The sequence below is a fragment of the Diuraphis noxia genome, unplaced genomic scaffold, assembly GCF_037042655.1.
Source record: "Diuraphis noxia isolate RWA-SAM2 unplaced genomic scaffold, SU_Dnox_SAM2 contig0004, whole genome shotgun sequence".
NCBI lineage: Eukaryota > Metazoa > Arthropoda > Insecta > Hemiptera > Aphididae > Diuraphis > Diuraphis noxia.
The window spans coordinates 14,660,174-14,684,427 of NW_028301714.1; the positions used below are offsets into that span (position 1 = coordinate 14,660,174).

The 24,254-nt window shown below is 28.7% G+C and overlaps 1 protein-coding gene across 2 annotated transcripts; it reads right to left on the reverse strand.

The window, feature by feature from the left end:
- Window positions 1–9: 9 nt before the first annotated feature.
- Window positions 10–22,319, reverse strand: LOC107162534 (sialin-like). 2 transcript variants are annotated; one of them, XM_089226399.1, is made up of 10 exons: window positions 21,626–22,319; window positions 8,338–8,522; window positions 8,047–8,277; window positions 6,487–6,571; window positions 4,385–4,605; window positions 3,720–3,866; window positions 2,038–2,326; window positions 1,939–1,976; window positions 1,777–1,862; window positions 1,435–1,669 (listed from the first exon to the last, which is right to left on the reverse strand). In XM_089226399.1, the coding sequence occupies exons 1-9, from the start codon at window positions 21,630–21,632 to the stop codon at window positions 1,815–1,817; spliced, it is 1,251 nt and encodes a 416-aa protein (XP_089082525.1). In that variant the 5' UTR covers window positions 21,633–22,319; the 3' UTR covers window positions 1,435–1,669; window positions 1,777–1,814. The 2 variants fall into 2 exon arrangements, with proteins under 2 accessions (XP_089082524.1, XP_089082525.1); XM_089226398.1 differs by lacking the exon at window positions 1,939–1,976 and having other exon boundaries at window positions 10–1,669; window positions 21,626–22,315.
- Window positions 22,320–24,254: the final 1,935 nt, after the last annotated feature.

Sequence of the window (24,254 nt, forward strand, 5' to 3'; positions counted from 1 at the left end):
GAATACAAATGTAATAAAATATGTTATTTATTATAATTTAAAAACATTTTAAATCACATTAAATTGTTATATTATATAACATGCCAATTACAACACATAGTAATTAAAATTCATAAAAAAATAATCCAATCTGCAGTTTAATGCATATTTTATGCACTGCCATACAATACTACATTATCAATTATTATAATGTACTAATAAGAAACACATTTGTTTTGTACTTATATCTTATTTTTACAACCAAAACATTATATAAACAAAGGTATATAGTATGGGTGAGTTATTTTTCTGGGTAAGTGACCAAAGTTTGGTCTACATATAAGTATATATAGGTGTATATAAATCTCCCGAGGATGTTCCTGATATCATTCTGGGGCCGGAGCAGGAGCTCCTCCCAGATGACAGGTCAAGGAGAAGGCGGATTGAGGCGTTGGCGGATAATCAGAGGATAGCGTTTGGCATGATGGTGGATACAATACTTGGGCTAAAGGAGGAAGCAGAGCGCTCCAGACAGGCGGGTGGACAGTTAGGGTAAAATTTATTATTTTGTGGGCCGAAGGCCAGTTTTTCAGGGTGGTTAGAGGCCCCCGCGTATGTAAAATAACTACGATAATTGACGGCAAATAAACGATACGGGACCGGGTGGCAGTATTGTGCTAAACATTTCCCACCCGTTCCTGGTTTTTTGAACGGAAAAAAAAAAAGGTTAGGTCATAACCATCATAGTCATATGATTAATACAATTTTTGAATAAGTAGATGCAGCCATAAGGTCATGGACAGAAATATAAACTAAAAATTGGCGTTTCTAAACATATTATGCAAATAGTTTTGGCCATAGATTGAGTTGATTATTATTAAAATATTTTTTGAAAAACTAACAATAGTTATAACTATACGGTAACATTTTTTTTTTAAATTTAAATAAAGCCAAGCGCACTAATGACTAATATACTATAATGAAATTATATATTAAAAAAATAAATACCCATATATTGTGTCCCTGATAATGTCTTTAAACGGCTTAAACACAATAATATCTGAGAAGATATGTACCTACTTATGTTCGAATCATTATAATCATCAATAACATACGCAAATGCAACTGTGATAACTAAATACCACGGTCATCGGGTCATAGATAATAACAATATAAATGTATAATAATATAATATATTATTAACATACTGTAGATATTATTACCTATTTAATAGGTTTCTACAGTCATGCTAAACATAAAGATACTTACTAATATGCATAAAAACCTGTAATATTGTTTTGTACTATAGGTCTATAAATTATACTCTGTATAGTAATATGTAAATTCACCCCGTTCTCAAATTTATAACAATATTTAGCACTCTATACGAATGCTGGTTTGTTTTGATCTTACGTCTTAAAAAATATAATAATATTGTAAATTAAAAATACAAAATTGGTATACGGTTGTTTTCATCACATATTACAATAAAGTTATGCGTTAAAAAAAAATATCATTTTTTGGCAGTAGTTGAGCTACCGTTGGTGTCAGCTATTTCTGGGTCGGCTGTTGGAATAGGGCTATTCCATGATTGGAGTTCGCTGGAGCCGATGAAATTGTATAGCAGTCCCGGAATGGCTATTAGTACTCCGCTCAAAGCGAAAAAGTGTTGCCACGCTTCGAGAGTGTTCTGAAAAGACGGAGATGGATAAGTATAGATATAAGTGTATAATTTATAATTTTCACAAGTATGATAAGAATAAATAGATAAGTAGTATAGCCAGTATAGGTACTCACGTTGTCGTTCGTGAAATAAGACAGCACAAACGGCGAAATCATTCCCGGGATGACTCCGATAATGCCGCTAAAACCTTGGAGCACGCCTATAGAACAGGATTAGAGAGATTTTTGGTGTGCATTTTTTTGGTTTTTTTTCATAAAATTATAAAACGTTCTTACATGGTTCGATTTTACTTGGGTTGGTACATTATTACGAACTATACACGAACGAATTATTAAATATAGTGTAATAGATGGCTATAGATGACGATCACTCACTGGCGAAATTCGGTGACAAGTCGACCATTATGGACAGCGGTCCGGAAGTGGAAGCACCACTGGCCGTCATGGCCAACAGTAGGAATCCATTGACCAAAAACTGGTCGCAACCCGAATACACTAGAGCCACGATGAGAAGGGCTTGCACCACCGTACAAATGGTGGTTGATATCTTACGCACACAAGTGCGGCTGTACCGGCCGGTGGCCATGAGCGAGTCGATGACGAACGACAGGGCCAGCGAGAACAAGAAACGAGTGAAATGCGGTATTCCGGACCACAATCCGATCTGTGGAGAAAAACAATAGTATAGGTATATACGATTTATTAAAAATGAATATACATAGCCACGCTTATAATAATATCTGAACTTTGAAAAATAAAAACGGTTTCCTGTCGAATTAGCTACCTATAATAGCTATATTTATAGAGACCCGTTTTGGGTTGTACGAATAGGTTTACAATTGTATAATATAAAATATAGGTCAACGTGGTTTTAAACAATGGTATACCTATTTGTCCTATCTACACTATGCTCAAGCAAATATTGAAACGTGATGATTATACGATACCTATTACCTACCTAATATATTATACCTAATATTTGAAAATAACTATATGTTTAGGCATAGGCGTGCGCAGACCTTTCTGACAGAGGGGGGGGGGGAAGAATGTATATATTATATACAGTAGTATTATAATATATATACCTATATAATATAATATAATATATAATTGAATATTATTTTGATTATTAGTAATATTGCCGAGTATCTATATTAACACACATTATCAATGCGGTATCGCTTGTAATGGCTTGAGCAAAGTTGGACTTTTGACAACACAAAATTATCGTGCACCGTATACTCAATATTTACAATATATTATTTACAATATATAAATATATCATTGTAATATAAAATTATATTACAATGTTTTTTTTATAAAACTATATTTAGGAGAAAAAAAGTAGCCCACAGGAGGGGCAGCTGCCCATCCTGCCCCATCTCGTGTGCACGCTTATGTGGTTAGGGTGAATTTACAATTGTAGAGTTGGGGGTGAGTTTTGACTAAAAGCTAAAAATGTATGTTCTTCGCTGCATAAAAAAAAATACATTCGAATACCAATTCGATATATCTTAGGGAAACTAGTTTTTCTGCTAGGTATCAGATGATACCAAAGATAAATTTCAGAATAAACTAAATAATATTGACCTGAATTCTGTGAAATCGTGGCGTAAGCGCCAAGCTGCATCATTCTAGTTAAATTTTCGGACTTATGAAGAATAATTCAGTCAAGTATAAAATATCGGTATCATATATAATACAACAAACTAATACGATGAATATTTTTTTCATAAAAAATTCAGAACTTCTTTCAAAAACATTTGTTTTTTATTATCACTTTACCATTATAATATTAGATATTTCTATACAATAGTACATACCTTTTATATTTTACCTAATGGCATTATTGGTATTTTTAATAGTCCTACAGTGGAAGGTACTTACGCCACTAATTTATAACTAATGTGAGGCCTTAGAAGAATGTGAGGATATATATTATATATATATATGAAATATAAAAGTTTGAGAAACGCCGATAAAAATATCAATTATGTGATTTGAATTACACGAAAAACGTCGGTAAATAAATCATAATGCCTTATTATTATACTCACCTTTTCTGGATTCCACCCGAACATTAGAACCAAATAGGTAGGAGTCTGCGTCATGAGCGTGTGCAGAGCCCACCCGGTACTCCATTGGATGGACAGTGCTATCCAAAACGGTACGCACGTCAACACGGATTTCCACGGTATTGGTAACTGTAAAACGAATAAAGGAATGAAAAACTCGAACCAATTATAAAATCGTAGTTAGGGTCACTTAGAATTAACTAGATATTTTTGTGTTATCTGCAATCTATATTATATTTATAACATTAGTTTTCCGAGTAATTTTTCCTGACTTTAAAAACAAAACAAAAATGTGTTTATGTATAATTGAAAGTAAATTACTATATATAATATATATATTATTTATATTATAATGTTGAACATTGTGATGATATAGGTAAAGCTGCAAAGGACAAAACTAAAAAGTAAGTTGTGGTTGATACATATTAATCATATTATAGGTATTCCCTTTTCATTTTAGGTTTTTGATGATAAAACAAATCAACCTATTATTATTGTTCAATATTTGTAAGCCAACTTTTTTAGATAAACATTATGTTGTTTCTTCTTATATTTAAAAAAAAAAAGTATATAGCTGCTTCAGTCGTTTAAATTGTTAAACGCTAATATTGCTAATAATATATTATTAAAAAAATAACGGTTTGTACCTTTTTAGTGGACACCACGTCGGTGAGACTGCTTGTGATGTGCACAAGCTCAACTTCGGATATGTAAGGGTGTTCCGCGGGCGTATCGTATACGAACAACCACCATGCCAAAAACCACACCATTCCTATCATTCCCGTGATATAGAACACGTACGGCCAGCCCCATCTCTCGAGTATAAATCCGCAAAACGGGAATGTAAGAGCCACGCCGATCGAACTGCCTTTTAAATTTAATAAATGAAAATAGTATAAATTACAGTCGGACGTATTGTAAGGAGTAATATATATATAGTATCAGCATGGCAGCATGATAATATTATTAAATTAGCTTATTAATGTTGTTGCTATACTACCGCACTGTACATTTATCGATTCAGTCAATTTAGCATCGACTCCACCGACTATTGATCCTTCAGCTACTGTTCATATTAATTAGGTACTTATTGATGTTTGTGTTTGAAAATACAAAAAAATATAGAAAAATTATATGTTTTTAGAAATTTTTATATTTTTATTATTGTATTTACCTATGTAAAAAAATAATTTTCAAAAACATCAATACTTTATGAAATAATGAATGATTTGTCATTTATAAAAAAAAAAATCATCTCAATATTTATAACCTACGACGAACGTAAACAAAAAACGATATAATAAATTCCGTCTAAATACCTAGAAATATATAAATAATTATAAATATAATATAATAATTCAGTAGATTAAATTGTCTAAAATAAATGCTTGATCAATATTTTATTGATATAAATTTTGAGTTTATTATTATTTTTTAATATTTAAAAAATTTGGACTTGGTGGATCAATTGATACTTAATATGAATACTATCCATTGGAATCAATAGCCAATGGTTTCGATATGTAGGATGTAGATGATGTAGATATTGTATACAGTCGTCAACGGAATCAATAATCTAAACCTTTTTCCAAAACAGGTAGTTTCGAATTTTTGACGGAATCGATAAATCCCACACTTGCACTAGGAATTAGGATCTCAAAATTACAACAATTTATGTCAGTTTTAAATAGGTATAATATGGTCAAGATTGGACAGTATCAAAGATACATAATTTTAAAGTATCAAGTATCTTGATACATTTTATACTAGTATTTTGTATCTTTTTTTTCAAAAGATACAAGATACTGTTATTGTAAAAATGTGTATACTGAATAGTATTAAGACATTTCGATTTTTGATATTAGATAATTTCGTCAAGGAATTATGTATTCTTACGAAAAATATTCCAGGTGCAATCGAATTGAAATTAACGATAACGAAAAAAGTTTAATAGTAAATACAATTCGATTGGAAATGTAAAGGTATCATTATGTATTCAAGTATCTTTGATACATGTATCTTATATCTTTTCTACATTCACTAAATGTATGTATCATGTATCATACATTAATACATCATGATACTTTTTTTTAGTATCTTGCCCAATCCTGAACATTGCCAATGGCTATTTTAGACCTCTAAAATAATATAATTTGAGTTTTTATGATGTACATGATTTAAAAGATTTAAAACTTAAATATTTTTAAGTGTTTAACAATTATTAATGTATAATACATTTTAAAATATTATACATCAATGTTTGTTCAGAAATACCTATACTAATCTTTAGAAACGTACGATGTATAAGAAAATTTTGATTTTTTGTGGAATTTAATATTTTAATTTTTGTTGCAAGTATAAAAAAATTCAAAATAAATTTCCGTATATATAAATAATAACCTATCGAATTCACCTCAAATGTAGGTTGTAAATAAATATTTTAATAGGTATCTTTCTGAATATTGTATTAGAACTTAATAAATCAATAAATTTAATGAAAATAATGATTATGCCTTTGTACGCTGTAATAAATTTTTTTGAAATGTTATAAAACTATAAATTTTAATTATTGAATCTAAAGTACGAACATAATTTTAATTTAACAACTCCTTTGGACTCAAATCGCAACCATATTAATTAATAAAAATGTAATATTAGTTATTATACTTTTAACTTTTGTAAACGTTATAGTGGGCTTAATATTATAGTAAAGTGTTGGGAAAATAAAATATTAATTTTAACTAATGACCAAAATATGCTGTAATGAATTTGCTCCTCTTGTTCGGTGGTACCCAATGTGCGGTTAGATGATGTACCGACGGCCACGCCATACCCTATAAACAATCGATACACCGATGGTTATTGTTAGTATCAAGAAATTACTATATAATTACAAAATAATCATTATACACCAAATAGTATCATTTTATAATATAATAGCCAATAGGTTAACTGTTAAGTATACACATTTTATGTTTAAGTGAATTAAACTGTATTTTACAGTTATTGCAACCAAAAATAGCACAATAATATTGAAAAAATATTATTAAATAAAACAATTTCTTTAAATGATTACAATTCTTACACACGAAAAAAATAAGAATAATAAATACTGCCCACGGTGGAATGAATAAAAAAATTTATTCATAAATATTAATTAAAAGAAATAGGCACAAATAGGGGGGGGGGGGTTAGGGGTATTTGCACTCTCAAATAATGCACGTGCTTAAGTATCAAAAACTTCTTTTTTCAAAAAAAAAAAACTAAAATGACAAAATGCAAAGCATAAGCACCCTTAGTTTTTATTATTGAAATTGCGCCCATCTATTAAGATAATTTATGAATATTATTATGATTTATAAGATACTATATTTTCCTGTTAAAACCGACAATAGAGGAAGCTATGTGTGAACAATGTTACTCCTAAGATACTATGTTTAGTATATAATATATGGCAGTATATTATTAAATCGCCAATATACTTCCCTGTATACTTATATTGTTATTCTTGTAAACATAACAACTCAATAAGTAAAAGACCGGAACATCAAAAATAATATTGCTGATAACTGTTGGATAGAAATATTTATATGCTAAGTGCTAAGATCACTCGCACTCAAATTGTCATATAATCATAGAGTACATTAATTTGTTTGCTGACTGCCAAGCAGTAACGATCTAATCGAAACTCGAAGCAGAACTTTTCGTATAAATGAGATATGAATTAGCGAACATTTTATCAATTGGATGTCTCAGGATTGAAAGCCATCCTCAAGATTAACATAAACGAGTCATGTCAACGGTACCATTTCTATTTCTAAACCAACCCTGATTTTTAAAACAAATGTTCTCATCTAAAAAATTTAGAAAACTATTCTACCCAACTGTTTAAGATTAGATCTGTTTTAATTCTCTAGAGTTTTTTTTTTTAATAATAATTAAAAATTAAACAAGAAATATTATTTCACTTGTTTTGAATTATTTGTTTTATTATGACCTGTAGATTTTACCATATATTTTTACTGTTGTCGTTTTACATGAAAAATAATCAAAATGTACACATTATTCCTAATAAAATATATAATCTTCTTGCTCTGAGGGGATAAAATTATGATCACACGTAAGACATGGGGGAGATTCTTCATAATAGGGACCTCCGAATCAGACATCGTCATATCCTGGTGGTGCTGTAAATTGTGACACTATCCTAATCGCAAAATGAATACATGCGCATATCAGGTACCTACGTTTTGCGTAGGTACCCTCTTACGACTTACCTATATGTGAATGAGAAAAGTGTAGAACTTACTCCGATGAACCCTTGTAACGTTCGAGCTATGATGAGTCCTTTTATGTCCCATTGGGCGAGGACTGGCATCAACAGAGACATGACGAACATGAACAAATTGCTGAGGCCAAATATGCGTTTAGCGCCGAACTGTCGCGCGAGCAACCCTCCCGGTAACTGTAACGCCCAGTGCAACCAATAAAACGATCCAAGAACGCTGGCCCGTTCACTGTCATTCCACTCGAAATCTTTCTGAAATAACAATAAAATCAATTATCACCGTATCGTGAAAAATTACAGATTGCTTATTACTTTTTTGACAACGAAATCTTTTTCGGCGGACAAATTCAAACCGTCTGTGGAATTGCCACACATCAGTACACTCCGACCTCGGCTCTTCGCCGTGGTCATGTCGACTATGGCGATGTTGAGATTGATGCGTATCATGTAGTTGCACGCGAACCCGGCGAACACCAGAAACCATAGTGAAACGGTGGCTGTAACGATATAATATTATATAGATTATAGGTGTATTACAACATATAATAAATTATAACAATACATTAATAGGTAGCTACTGTCGATATTTCGGTCGTGTGTTCTTATATTATACGTGAGTAACATATACATAATTACTTATTATTAAATTTATAATTATTTTATTTAGATTATTTAATATGCCCCCGTGGTGCCATACCTGTATGGCCGCATAAGCCATAAAGTATTATAGTAGGTACCTATAATGTTTACTTTCAAACATAGTTATTGCAAGTATTCAGAAATTTCAGAAGAAATTATCAATAATATCATACGCTCTATAGGTACTTACAAATTATACGGACACAAAACGATATTCAAAGTAATTTTTTGATTAAATTTTACGTCGCTTCACACAAGATAGGTCCTGATCCAGACAATTTTGAAAAAAATCTTAAACACTTAAAGTTAACCAATTTATAAAAGCTTATATGATACTGTGAAAAAATATAAAACATGTAAGCCCTTTTTTTTCAATTATTATAAAGCCAATAATTTTTGTTGTTGTGGCTCATTCAAATAAAAAATAAACACATAAATACATAATATATATATAAATATAAATTACGATAATTTTTGCTATCAATATTTTGCATTAAGCTGTATAAAATCTGTGTTTTCATAGAAGGAAAATAATATTTAATCCTGCAACTTTATTCCAATTACAATAATACGTAGATATTTAAACAATATTTTATAATTAGAGATTAGGGCTACGGACAAAATATACAATTAAAACATCTAATAAAAATGACCTTTAAAATGTATATTGACCTATATTAATTACAGTTGGAAAAATTATCCAACCGGAAATGTGTTGCTACAATTAATATACGTCATTCCAAATAAATACGTAATATTATATTAGGAATAAGTTTTTAAACTTGAACGAATTAATAATAATGTGGGGTTCTATATTCGTAAAAAAAATTATAAATATTCATATCATTGAAACGATAATCATATTCCATGCATAATTTACATACGTATTATAGCACGTACTATACATTAGAATACTTAATCGAAATAAGAACTTGAGTACTTAAATAAAATGAAATAATAAGTCACACTACTTTCAGTCACAATATTGGTACTCTTTGTAACGATTTTTATAATAAATACATAACTTGACAAAATGTCCAAAGTGAAAAATTTGTAAATAATATTTAGGGAGTTCGATTTTGTAATGAATTTTTTTTATCTATTCAAATTATCAATTATATATAATATATTGTAATATAATACGTACGGATATGCAAATTGCTTTTGAGATTTTATTAAGCAATCAATTTACAAAGTACCTACTCATGATAATCGAAATTACATGGTAAAAAATCTGTTTGTGTCATTAGTGTACCTACATAGATAATGTATATAATTATTAATCAAAAGTTTTATTACATGGATAATAAATGTAAATATAGTAAAATATACCTGTATTATGTTGAAGAATGCTATAAGTATAATTATTGATTTATCATCCAAATCTCATACTTATTTATGACGTGTTCTTTTAATAAAATTGTTTATTGGTAGGTAATTAGTCGAATACGGTTCTCAAGTATTTTGAATGTATTTGAGTTACTGAGTACTTATCGATACTATTTTAGAGTATCGAGTATCGATTATAGTAACTAGTAACTATAGACTAATAAAGTAATAAGAATGTAACCGATCGATAATTCTACGGGCATACAAAATATGTCATATACCATGGTGGGTAGGCCAAATATCAATGTAACCACACATTTTCAAGTATAATGTCACCACAAATAATATTTTTGCTGAACGTTTGAATAAAAAAAATTAACTCTCTAAATCTTGTTTTTACAAAACTATTAAAATTATAGTCACTCCTGAAAATTTTTGTTTTTGTAGGTTACATCCTTGGCCTTTAAACTATCGAATTATCATTCCATCAAAGTAAATAAAATGGAAATTACTTCCTACATGTCGTCGTTTGTCTACATTATACATCATTATCTCATTATCAGCATATTTTGTGGATTGAGTTGTATTAGTTTTTAGATTTTCGTTTTCTAGTTATAAAAGTTAAGACTTTGCTAGTTTGCGTTTATGACTATCTGGAATCTTGATTTATAATTTAGTTAATCGATGAAAAAATCCATACAAATAAATCCATTGACACGTATGGCTTGTAAATTGTATTATACTTATTGAGACTTGAATATAAAATAATCAAATTAATATAAAAATACTAAAATTTACAATAATTTTTATCAATGTATTATTATAATTTATAATTTATTTATTTTAATGATGTTACAATACTAGTTTAATTAAATATGACGTAAAAACGTATTGGACGGGGAAATGTCTTACGGGGAAGTGGCTACGGGGAAATGTCTGACGGGGAAATGGCAGACGGGGAAGTGACCTGATACCGACATTAGGTAATGTTAGCCATTGGATACCTATTACCTAATATACCTACATGGATATATTTTTATTGTCAAATTTAATTATGAACCATATTATACAACTATATAAACACTTATTTTATTTTTTTGATCTTGACCGTTGAAAACTATGGTCATTATCAGCATACTTTATTTTTAACAATACAGATTAAAGTTTTCAGAATAGAGGTATTACCATTTCAAGAGTAATTTATTTTATTATTTATACAGCTAAATACGTCTTAATAACTTGTGAAATATTTCTAAGGCATATATGTATAGGTACTAATATATGTATCAGGTGAATCACCTGTATGTGATTCACCTGATAAATTCAGTTATAATTAGGGCTGGGATTTTAATGCCCTAAAAATGTCAAAAAATGCAAAAATTACTTAAAAAACTCAAAAAATGCATTTAAATTATATTTATTATAGGTTAAAAATTAGAAAAAAAATTTAAATTATACTACAGTAATGTATTTTTTTTTTTTTTATTGTACGTTGTTACTTTTTTAGTTTATTTTTGATTCTGTTTTCTTAATCATTCATTCCAAAATAATAATTTTAAAAAAAATTTTAACTTTTACCTATGTATGAATGGTGTAATAAAAATAATAATTCATAATAGGTATAATATAACGTTGATAATTTTCGAGGAAAACCCTAGGTATGATGAAATATATGGATATATGATACTATTATATATAATTTATTATTCGTACCGTCAGCAGTTTGCCGAAAGCTTTTTGTGAATCGCAACAATTTTCGTTCATTTAATGAAGAAATTATGAAAAATGCTCTAAAAACCAAGAAAATGCATCGGAAACATAAAAAAATGTCCTAAAAATGCATTTAAGAATAAATTTTGTCAAAAAATGCAAAATAAAAAATACTTTAAAATAATCAGTATCACCCAAAACACATTTTATACTTACGGATCAACGTTTCAAAACACCTGAAAAAAAGATGCCTTTACATCAAAATCCCAGCCCTAATAATAAACATATTCAGATTCTAATTTTTTAAATAAGCTTGACCTCTTTCCCTTTACTGTAAATTATTTAATGGATAGTTTTTTAAATGTTGATTTACATACCTGATAAAAAATTTGAACGAGTAGTATTTTAGTTACTAAAATGTTTACATAAGAGATGCCAATATTTAAAAATGGCTTTACAAGTATACTCGTATAAGATTATGTGATATTGGATCTAGTGTTAATTATGCTTCAATCAGTTTTATAAATTATGCTTTACTATAATTACTCATTGTATATATATTATCAATTTTAGAAGATTTAGGTAAGAGTTGAGGCATCGATAACAAGGATCATCAGCCTGTGGAACTGTGGGGGGGAGAACTGTTGGTTGGAACACGTGGATGTTTGGTAGAATTTCGAATAGGCACCAGTGAGTTTCTGCCATTCCCGGGTGGTGAGCGGCGGCCTCTCTTTCCAGATAGCTTGAACTGCCCGGAAAGCGATGTCACCCATGACCGGTGTCGCAGGCATATCTTATCCTCGGATAATGTTACCGGGGGGGGGGGGGGTAAGATTTTCCTAGTCTTATTTTACCCCCGGTAAGAATATCCTAGGATAAACTTACCTCCCGGTAAGAATTTCCCGGTTTAACCTAACCGGGAGGGGGGTACAATTATCCTAGGAAAATCTCCCCCCCCCGGTATGAATATCCTGGGGGTAATATTTGCCTGTTACAATGCGCGCCCTCAAAACGAAATTATACACCCTCTGGCAGAATCAATGGGAAAAACAATCCAACCAAAACAATAAACTCAGACAAATAAAACCATTAACCAAAAAATGGCCGGACCCTCCAGTCAAGCTTACACGACATGAAGAGACCATGATCGCCAGAGTACGCATCGGACATACAAGAATCACCCACTCCTATCTTATGCGTAGAGAGCTCAAACCCAGGTGTGAAACATGCAACTGCGAACTCACCGTTAATCATATAGTCCTAGAATGCCCCACTTACCATAACGCCAGATCAAAAGCAAACATAAACACCTCCTCACTCAAAGACGCACTCGGACCAGGACAAGAAAAAACATAGTAAACTTCATCAAGATGGTCGACCTCACAACCAACATATAAGACAAGAACCAAAGACAGCACATTACAACTATCAAATCTTCATTATATTTATAAATTAAACATGTAAACCATTGTAGGCTAATAAACCTTTGTATTTGAAGCCTTTAATTAATAATAAAAAAAAAAAAAGATAAGTAACAAACAAAAATTTAAATCCAAATCATTTTTTACACATTGTATTTATTTTCCAAGAAATTTTAGAATTGATTATTGACAATTAAGGTTTTTGTGGGTCCATTAAAAAATGTGTAATTATAATCTCACACGATTAGAGTTTATTAATATTTCATAATAATCTGTAAAATATGTGGGCTAGTTATCAGTTATCAGTAATCACTATTAAATTGTCATAAGTATTGCACGGAAAATAGTGACTTCAGTTTTATACAAAATAAAAACATTAAATTATAAAATATTTTTTCAAAGAATCGAGTATTCAACACACTCGAATATTAATACTTATATACATAAGCCAAGGGTCATAAATCGTATCTTATTTTTCTTGCCACATATGTATCAATAACAGGATTTAATAACTGAATTTTTACCTAACTAAATGTGGTCTCATAAAACTATATAGATAGGCACTGATTTAGCAATTTCGTAACTCTATGAAATTATAAGATATTTTTTTAAGGATTTATACAGTCTTAATAATTATTTTATTAATATATAACTAATTAGGAATACGTATTTTATAGCCATACAGGAATTATTAAATTTAATATTACTTAAGAAACAATGAAATCCATTATATCTATTTGTTTGTTTTAATATTTATGTCATTGTTAGAAATATGTAAACGCCTATATTACATTTGGTAGGAAGATAGATATTGATAACTTTTAGTGTGGTACAATTCATTATAAAATAGTTCGGTATAGCAAACCTATGATGTTTAATTTTGTAATGAACTTAAAATTATTCATATTAATTTGATGTCTATTATTTTATCTTCTTATAACTCGGTAAATGGTAGGTAACCTATATATATCACGCGTAGCTGCGTTTATTATTTACATGTAATTAACTAAGTATGTATGATTAGTGATTACTGATTACCATAAACCCAAGGTTTTACGTATATTATAACAGTTATTTTTTATCATAAAATTCATTAGTTATTTAATGTGGTTCAATAAAAATGAATAATTATAAAAGCCAGTTATTTACAATACCAATATGATTAAATGATACATATATTTTAATATTACCTATAGGTGGAATACAATTTATAAATTCTATAGGTATTTGGGTTATCTGGATATTAGTTTTGTGTATGAATTGATTTGACAATGATGTTACATTTTTATTGCCTGAAGAGACTTTTAATACCAACAAAAATACATAAATTTTCAACTTGGAGGTTTTTGTCTCATATCTGGTTTGTGATTTGAATCTTATTGGATACTGTAGGAAGTCAGAAGTAAAAAATTCCCAGTATTTTTCAATAATTTTTTTTTTTTTTTTTTGGGGGGGGGAGGGAGAGATCGTAAAAACGACGATATTTACGCAAAACAATTTTCTGACGATTTCAATTTCGTTTCTTACGTAATGAGTATTGACTATATTGAGTACATAATATATCATATATTCATATGTTATAATAAGTAGATAGGAGAGTAAGATTTCAAAGAGTTTATTTCTTATTGCCTTTATTCGTTTAGGAGTAACCGAATTGGTTCCAGTTTGAAAAATGTATTTTATTAGGTTGAGTTCTATTATTTATAATTATTAAATTATTGTAAATGTAAATATTAAAACATTATTGTAATCACATTGTTACTTCTGTATATCTTAAAATTACCAATTGTAAATTATCCAGTACTTATAAAAATATTTTTAATTATCACGTTAATCATTTAAAACTAATGTAAATTGTCAAATATCCCTAGATATAATATACAGGGTGATTCTTTTAAGTGGGTACACTAATTATCTCGAAAAATATTTACTTTTTTCAAAATATTTTTTTACATGGTTTCAAGTTGTTAAAAAACCATCGTTTTTATTAAAAAATTATATTTTTTATCCTTATAATTTTTTAAGTTTTTTACTTTTTTGAATGACAACATAAAGTTTTAATTTCATATTCCAAAGCAAAATATTCTTCTAAGTATTTTGATTCATAAAAATCGAATTTAGGGCTAGTAGTTTCTGAGTTATAAGTATTTAAAGGTTGATTGGCAGAGTGGAGTGGTACGGGGTTACCCCGCAAAATGTTTGTCCACTACTCCGCTTGTCTAAACTTTAAATACATATAACTCATAAACTACTCGTCCTAAATTCGATTTTTATCAATCAAAATACTTAGTAAATATTCTGCTTTGGAATATAAAATTAAAACTCTATTTTGTCATTCAAAAAAGTAAAAAAACTTAAAATATGATAAGGATAAAAAATATTTAAAAATATAATTTTTTTAATAAAAACGTTGGTTTTTAACAACTTGAAACCATGTAAAAAAATATTTTGAAAAAAGTAAATATTTTTCGAGATAATTTGTGTACCCACTTAAAAGAATCATCCTATCTAGCCTTAGGCTAGGAATATCTTATGCTTAGAATAATAATAAAAAAAAAAAATGAGGTTGAGTCAAATTGATTCCCGTTTGTATTCAGAAACTACAAATTGTTATGAATCGTTTCATTCAAAGATCAAGAATTTTAGGCGCCCATTCTAATATGCAAATTTTATTTTGTGGAGACTTAAAACAACATTCAGATTAAAAATTATATTTAATTTCCAAGTAATACAGAGACAATTACCACCAAACAAGAAAGAGATGACAAATAGTGTGATTGATGAGTACCTACCTACAATAATGTGAAGTTTAAGCCAACTGAATAATAGGTAAAAAAAGAAAGTTAACTTCATATTTTCAAATCAACGATTTTAAATTTTACTTTTACAATTTTAATATTTATATTTTATACACATAACCTAAGTGATGATTAATATAGACTTCCAAACAGGTACTGTTACCATAAGGTAATACTACTTGAACCTAAGAAGACAACTCAGATTCAGACACGGATCTGGACATATAATTAACCAAAACTTAGTAAAAATTGTAAATACTATGTAAACACATAATCAAAATTGTAAATTTATGACATTGTAAAAATACTCGGTGTTTTGACAAAATTAAAAAAATAAATTTTAAAAAAAATTTCCAAATCAAAGATTTGAAATTTAAAAATTTACATATTTTACATATTTTTTTCTTTAACATACATTTTTAATCAATCCAGAAGCCTGCTTTAAAGTTGACAGTCTTAAGCCTATAAAATGTAGAAAGAAAAAGTATGTTATTAAATGCGAACCAATTTGCCTCAGTAAATTACCTTTTTAACGGTAACTAATTCGGCATGTGCGGTTGAGGCTCGGGAACCAAATCAGTACCAGCCATTCGTTTATTTATACATTGATAACTGCATTATGTTGCAAATACCTATAAGTTACTAAATTTGTCACAAGACCAATATCACAAGGTGTTTTTTCAATATGGTCCAAACGATTCTTACTAAAACGTATATATTTATCTATAAAGAGTTGTATACCCCTTTTAGTTGCAAACAGGGTTGTTCTGTACAATATAATCATTAATAAATGTATGTATCATGTATGTACGTTTTAAATACATTTCAAATCTAATCATCAACTGTGTTGTTGATATCATGATGTTTTACTCGGTCAATGCGATCATGGTTCTAGTAAAAAATAACACTACCATAACTACTGTTAAAATATATGTGATTAATCCCTCACTCGCAAATCAATAGATAAGAGATTGTTTTATAACTTTTATAATACAACTAATGACTTAAAACAATTATTATGTGACGGAAAAATATGATGTATAAAAATTTTTGTGCTCATAAACAAAGAATTTATATCTTGGTAGGGATACGTTTTAAATTTTAATTGCATTAATTTTATTATGAAAGTAATTAAAATAGTAAGATTGGATACAATTGATCATATTGCGAATATTGTATCAAAATATATACAACAATAGGCAAATTAAATGTATATAAAAAATTTAAAATCAAACAATTTACACGATTTAAACATTTTAAAGACCAATTAATTAGCCATCATACATTTTGTATAATGTAAAAGTCAAGTATACTTAAAACAATGTTCTTGCATCATGAACATATCTAATTCTTATCTACATAATTGTATTATAACCAGAACCTGGATTAATGGTTTATGCATTGACAAGTGTATTATGGTTTATAAATTCAAAAGTATTCAAGTAGGTACCTACTTATCTGTATTATAAGTTACTGAATATATTTACAAGTCTAAGTACGCACCTCCAAATCTCACCACCAAATCTAGGAATTAGGATGCTATGTATAAGTCCCACCTTGCTAATAAAATTGTTGTAAATTGAATACAGGTTGTTGGTACATGTATAAATTAAATATATACAAGTATACAACATACGCCTGAACAACTATTTATACATACAACTATGATTCACAAAAAAGGCGAAAACAATTGAAATATACCTATAGTGCAAAATTTAATTATCATTTATATGAGTAATATATTTTTCAATAACATTCAAAATATTTTCAAACCAATAGTCTTATCTAAAGCTTGCATTTTACAGTTAAATATTGAAATTAGTAATATTTACTAAAACTATGGATTATCTATTCTATTTCATAACTATAATGAATACATTTTGAGATATAATACCAGTAATGTCACGTGTTTAGGTCATTGCCTTAACGATGCGTAATCACAATCTTAAATCAACTTTGAGAATGCCATTTGAAAAAAACAGAATAGATAGTTATTATTATTATATTATATATTATTATATTATTTTCCAATTTTGAATTGCATGCGTAAGACAATTGCATTTCGATATTTATTAACATAATTCAATTGATCGAAAATTATTTTAGTATGAAATAAGACCATTGTACATAGTGCAAATGCACTGTTGTACCATTGTATATACCTATATACCTACGCATAAAACACATTAATAGTTAAACTATTTTAAATTACGCTCCAAAGTAACTTTACCCAAAATTATTAATACCGTTGTATTTGTAACAGTCATTTACCATTATTTAAATTGTAATTAACATTTATGTTTTATTGCAATTATTGTTTATCTATTGTTTTAGATAAATGAAGATAATTAACTAATAATATACATCCTATTATGTATATTACTGACTTGATTATGTATTATATGCTATTATTTATTTATTTATGAAATATTTAACAGACACTAATATATATATATATATATATAATAAGATAAGTATAAAAAAATAACATAACATTAATAATATGTAATAGATATACCCTGGCGTTTCATATTATCATTTCGAGTTAGATTAGAAATATAGTTCTATATGAATTATGAGGAAAGAAGAACCTTGATTTACAGTTTTAAGTTTTTGAAAAAGGAAAAACATTTTATGAACATAAACCGAAAGAAAACTAAAAAGAATCTATAAAAGTACAGAAAGAGCCAAAACATAATTGAAATTGTATATGTAGTTCTCAATTTATGATATTAACATTTTTAGTAGAAATTGCAGGTTTCTATAAATGTTATTAATATTGAAAATAGAAAAAAATATATTTTATTTAAAACCGGTGTTGTAAAAATTATAAATACGTAACTAAAGTACTAATTGTCAACTAGATCCAATTTGGTACCAAAAACAACCCTCGAAGTTTATAATTGAAGGGATTTTTTTATTCTAAAAGATGACGCCAATAATAAAAAAACAGATAAATTAAACTAATAAATTCATCGTTCATAATCTGAAACATTATTTTCTTAACCTAATTTTTCAAGCTAAGAACTCTAAATATAAATGTACAAATAGCAATATATTATTTTACCATAAATTATGTGACACATTATTTCCAATGACTAAATAGTTATTTAGTCATACTATTTCTGTTATAAACATAATGTTATGGTTATTAAGAAAATCAAAATGCATAAAACATCGTCATTTTCAAAAAGCAAAAGCAAAAACAAAACATTTTACTTTAATTAAAAACTAAAAACAATGCTCTTACACATAGTACTTTTTTACTAAACATATCAATATATTAACTTTTTTGCAATATTTCATATCTTATAATACCAACGCTATTATAATATTACTCATATAATTCATTGTTATTAGTTATTACTAACCAATTTCTCTACGTAATTCAACTCTAAATACGTCCCCGATAGAAACAGATATATCTTATCTATGACTACATTATTTATTTATTTATATTTGTGATTAAAAGTTTTGAGTAGGTACTTGGTCAGTAAATAATAGATAATAGTCATAAAAACAATAAAATGTTGTATAATATTACACAATATAAGTGCAATCAAATGAAATAGAAAAATAGTATTGATGCATTTGATTACACATTTAATAGAATTTGAAAAACTGTCAAATTAATATAATTATACGTTAAAAAATAAAAATGTTTACTGATATTTTAATATGAGACTAATAACATTTGATTTTTAATATTAAACAATACAATTTTAAAAACTATTAATATATTATAAACCTACTTAACAAAATTAAAATTAAATTATGTAATAAAACTGAAAATGGTGTTGTTACTTTTACAAGATAAAATAAATGCTTTGAACTATTAATTATCATTAATTTTGCTATGGCCTATGGTTATTCATCAGCATAGTCGAAAAATGTTTTGTAGATCCAAAATAGTCATCGTTATCATTTTATAAATATAATATACAATTTAGTAATCTTAAAAAGTTGTTTAAAAGGTTTAAAGTTTAAGTTGAATAAAAATTTATATTTTATTTCGATTTTATAAATATAAAGTAAAGGTATAAGGTATTTATTTAAATAGATATTATTATCATTGTTTTTATTTCTATAAAAAAAAATCAATTTTTTTCAGACTTAAAGTATCTTTCAGTTACCTATCAATTATAATATGCAATATTAAATGTGTAGGTATTTATAAGATATGTAGGTACTATTATTATAGTTATGCGTGTATAATTAATCGGTTACATTTAAGTTGAGTTATTTAATTAATTACAAATATTTCATTTATGTTATCAATATAAATCAAATTAAAATATCTATTGACCTTCACTTAGAATATTTTATTTTTACCTATTCAGACCAAAATCATATTACAGTGATTACTGATTAGTGATTACTACTCATTAAAATGAAAAGCAAAAAATACAATATTTTAAGTAATATTTATTATAGTGCCAGAGTGGTATATATTATGTATTCATGACAAGTCAGGCATTGTGAGCCGTAATTTGTAATTGTTAAGTATATCGTTAACAAAAATTTGATAAAAATTCATTTTCGTGTTAAAGAAAAATGAAAGAAAAAGAAAAATATAAACCAAAATATTTACAAAAAAAATCATGAAATAAGTTGTGACAGTATTATGCTTACATATTACCACGGTAAATTGTTAGTTAAAAGTACGTTTTCGGGGCACATGCTTTTGGCGTGACAGATGTGGATTTTATGGCGACGGGCCAAGTTTTAGTCACTTTATACGTATTGTAGGTAGATATACTTATCATCGTGCAAAGCACATGGCTACAACTCGGGCATTGTTTGATATATATTTATATTTTATAATAATGTGTTAATAATATGATTATAAATATTTTACAATATCATGAGAGAGAGAGTGTGAAAACAAATCCATATGCGGTGTTATGGATAACGCATTATCTGTTAGTACCTATATAATATAAAATAAGTATAGTATAGTAGTATACACGGTACTGTATTATAACATACACATAGAACTCAACTCTCATACGACTATACATATAAATTATGTTAAAATAATTTTTATCTTTGATACCTATAGTAATTTCTAAAAAAATCGACCCAGTGTATAGTCAAGTTTAGGTGGTGTGGTGGCGCAAAGTTATTTTTTATTTGGAACTAGTCCTAAGCTTAACACATTGTTTTAAATTAGAGACCATAGAACTGAAATTATATATTATATAATAATCAAATAGGTATAAGTATCTTAAAAAATTTACTTCTACCCTCATCGCTATTAATATTCTAAAAGTCGATTAATTATGAAAGCCATCACGCGTAAAACATAGGCGACTATGATTAGTATATTATTCAGGTATAGGTATATAGGTTGTAGGTATACTACGTTTAAAAATCAAAAACCGTTTACAATGACAAATTTTCGCAATTTTCTGTTCGTTTTGTTTCGGTTTTTGTATAGAATAACCACCACAAATTCTAAAACAATAATAGACGATATATGATTAAAAGCGGCTTGAAGAAGGCTTGGACCAGGAAAAGACGTTTCATCTACCAGGATAAGTCGTGCGGCGCGTGCTAAACACATCACTACGTGTAAAACCGTTTTTATTGCTTATATAATAATGTACAATGGTCGTCCGTCATAATAATATAGTACGCGTGTAGCTATATACAAATATAGTGCAGCATATAATAATACTATTATAGGTATACCGTACGTACCTCTCATCGTGAACGACGACAATCGCCAGTTGTAACGTGCGTATATATGTTATTATACTGTTATTATAATATATACGATTATAATATAATGTAATAATATTATAATATCATGAATACGGTGACGGCGGATGACGGGCGATGAGCAGCGGCAACGGCAGCAGCACTGTACGGAGACCCTGCAACAACAGCAGCTGCACACACCGAATCCACGGACGAGCTGGACCCGACCCGACCTGAAGAAGATCGCGCGCGCGCCACAGGTGGTCGACGGTGGCGACGGTGGCGGCGGTGTCGATCAACGGATCCACCGGTCCATGCGGCACACAACACACAACACTGTAATATAATTTAATAGCAGTGTAATATGGATAATGAGCGATAATATTATAGCAATGTTGTTGTATAATATCGTTTACGACTTTGAAGCGAATATTGTAAAAGTTATCACACTTATTAATAATATTATGTACGTTTGACACCCGGTAATTGTGCGCGCACGACATGCGCTTCAATAATAATTATTGTAATGATGTATATATAATATTATAACTATAAACATGAGACGTGATAACATTTAGCCTAATCTACAAGCGCGCGCGTGCTAACACCGATCGCGTTCAGTCCCGAGACCGAAGAGACCGGACGACGTGCTCGCACTCGGACGTATACTGGGCGGGCGTACGACTGCGAAGTGATAATTAAAAAAAACGCGCGCGCACACGCGACTTACACTGCTGGCGTACTTATATATGATCATACCACCACCAAAACACGACGTGGACAGTGGCGGCGACGATATTATTATTTTCGTTTAAAATTTGCAATGCTGTTTATTACCACACACATCGACGACGACCGCGATGAGTGAGACTTGCAGGATAATGTTGAAATCAATACGATTTAAACCCGCGGCGAGAGTACGTTTCTAATAATTAGTTTTTAACAGTAAAATATCGAATGAGTAAGCAATAAACATCTACGACTATTGTAGTAAGTATAGTAACTAGTGACGACGAGCTTCAGCTGCCACGATGAATACAGAGTGACGATCAAGGCACGTTCGTCGTCTCGGCGTATCACATAATTAACTAGAACTTAAAACTATTGGTTAAGGCCTAAACATCTACAGACTGCTATGATATATAATAGTTGTCGAGAAACCCGAAAATTATAACATTTACAGTAAGCGAATATTGCAAGTAGCCGCATGTCCCTTTGCATTATAATATAGGTAAGGTATCACAATATTTTCTGAAATCAAAGGTGAACAATTATTAACACATGCGCGGAGACGAACAAGGTTAAATAATTTGTGTACATGTGTGATATGTCTCACTGTGTGCTCGCCCTCGTACAAATGCGCTCACCTGCTTATATGTATACTTACATATATGCTGTTCCTCTAGACACATCCTGCCATAAACTTTAAAATGTAAATTATAAAGTTTGAACACTATGGAAATTATTAATTCTAACTGCGGTTTGTGGCCATCGATCAGCCTAATTGATGTGTATAAAAATAAATAAAAATATCGGCGGAGACAAACATTATATTTATATATAACTAATTATATACCTATAGGACATAGGGCTATAATAAAGTATACTACATCAGTACCTACGAGCTTATTGTATTCTATTTTATATGAAAATTATACAGCTGTACTTGTATCGGACACTTTTGTAGTTCGGTACTCAATACTCTGACTGTATATGTATTTGAATATATATATAGATAGATAACTGCATATTATATGATCGGTCCATGTGTGGAGTCAGCTATTATGTTTATCAGCGGATGTTGTTTTTTATATTAAAAAACAACTTTGATAACGTGCGTAAGATTTATAACAATATATGATAGATTGTGATAAATCATATTAACTACTCGGAGGGGATCGATTTACTGGGTAATGAACTATAATAGTATAACGTATAATAATTTCAATAACATTAAATTATTTTTATAACAAGCTGATCAATATAAAATTATTCATAACTATATGATAATTGTTGTACGAATACTAAACAAACCATGGTTACAGTGGAAACTGAACTAAAACAAAATTATAAATAATTAGCGTATATTATAATATTATGTGACTAGGTGGATTGAATTAATTATTGATGATCCCGATATTTTGATAATATACACCGATAAGCGAATTGTCAAACAACATTGCACGTAACTACTAAAACTACATAATATTGTTATAATAATAATTAATAGTCCAAATTATAAGCACACCGCACACGTAAACAAACTTTGATCTCAATAACTTATCTATGGAAGTTCCCTTCTCTACCCACCATACTACAAATATTACACCTTCAAGCAACTATAGATGAACCGATATATTATATTTATGAACATAAATAGCTAAAAAAAAATTGAAAGGGCTGGAGTTCTTCATAGTTCATAAATCATAATATTGAGAAAATAATTTGGTTATATTCTATACAACTAAACATTAGGTATGTAATTATTACTGATCTCATTATCAATCACTAAACATTTAATGAAACAATAGTGAGATGATGCTCACTTAAACATGATTTAGTGACCCATTATGATTGGTTTATACATTTTTATTGAACCATTAAATCAATAAAATAGTTTATTCAACCT

Bases quoted from the DNA above. Each gene is read 5' to 3' on its own strand.
- LOC107162534 (XM_089226398.1), bottom strand. The intron at 8,278-8,337 runs GTAATAAGCAAT...TTGTTATTTCAG, and splicing joins AAGATTTCGTTGTCAAAAAA to AAAGATTTCGAGTGGAATGA. The intron at 1,863-2,037 runs GTGAGTGATCGT...CCTGTTCTATAG, and splicing joins CTTGTCACCGAATTTCGCCA to GCGTGCTCCAAGGTTTTAGC.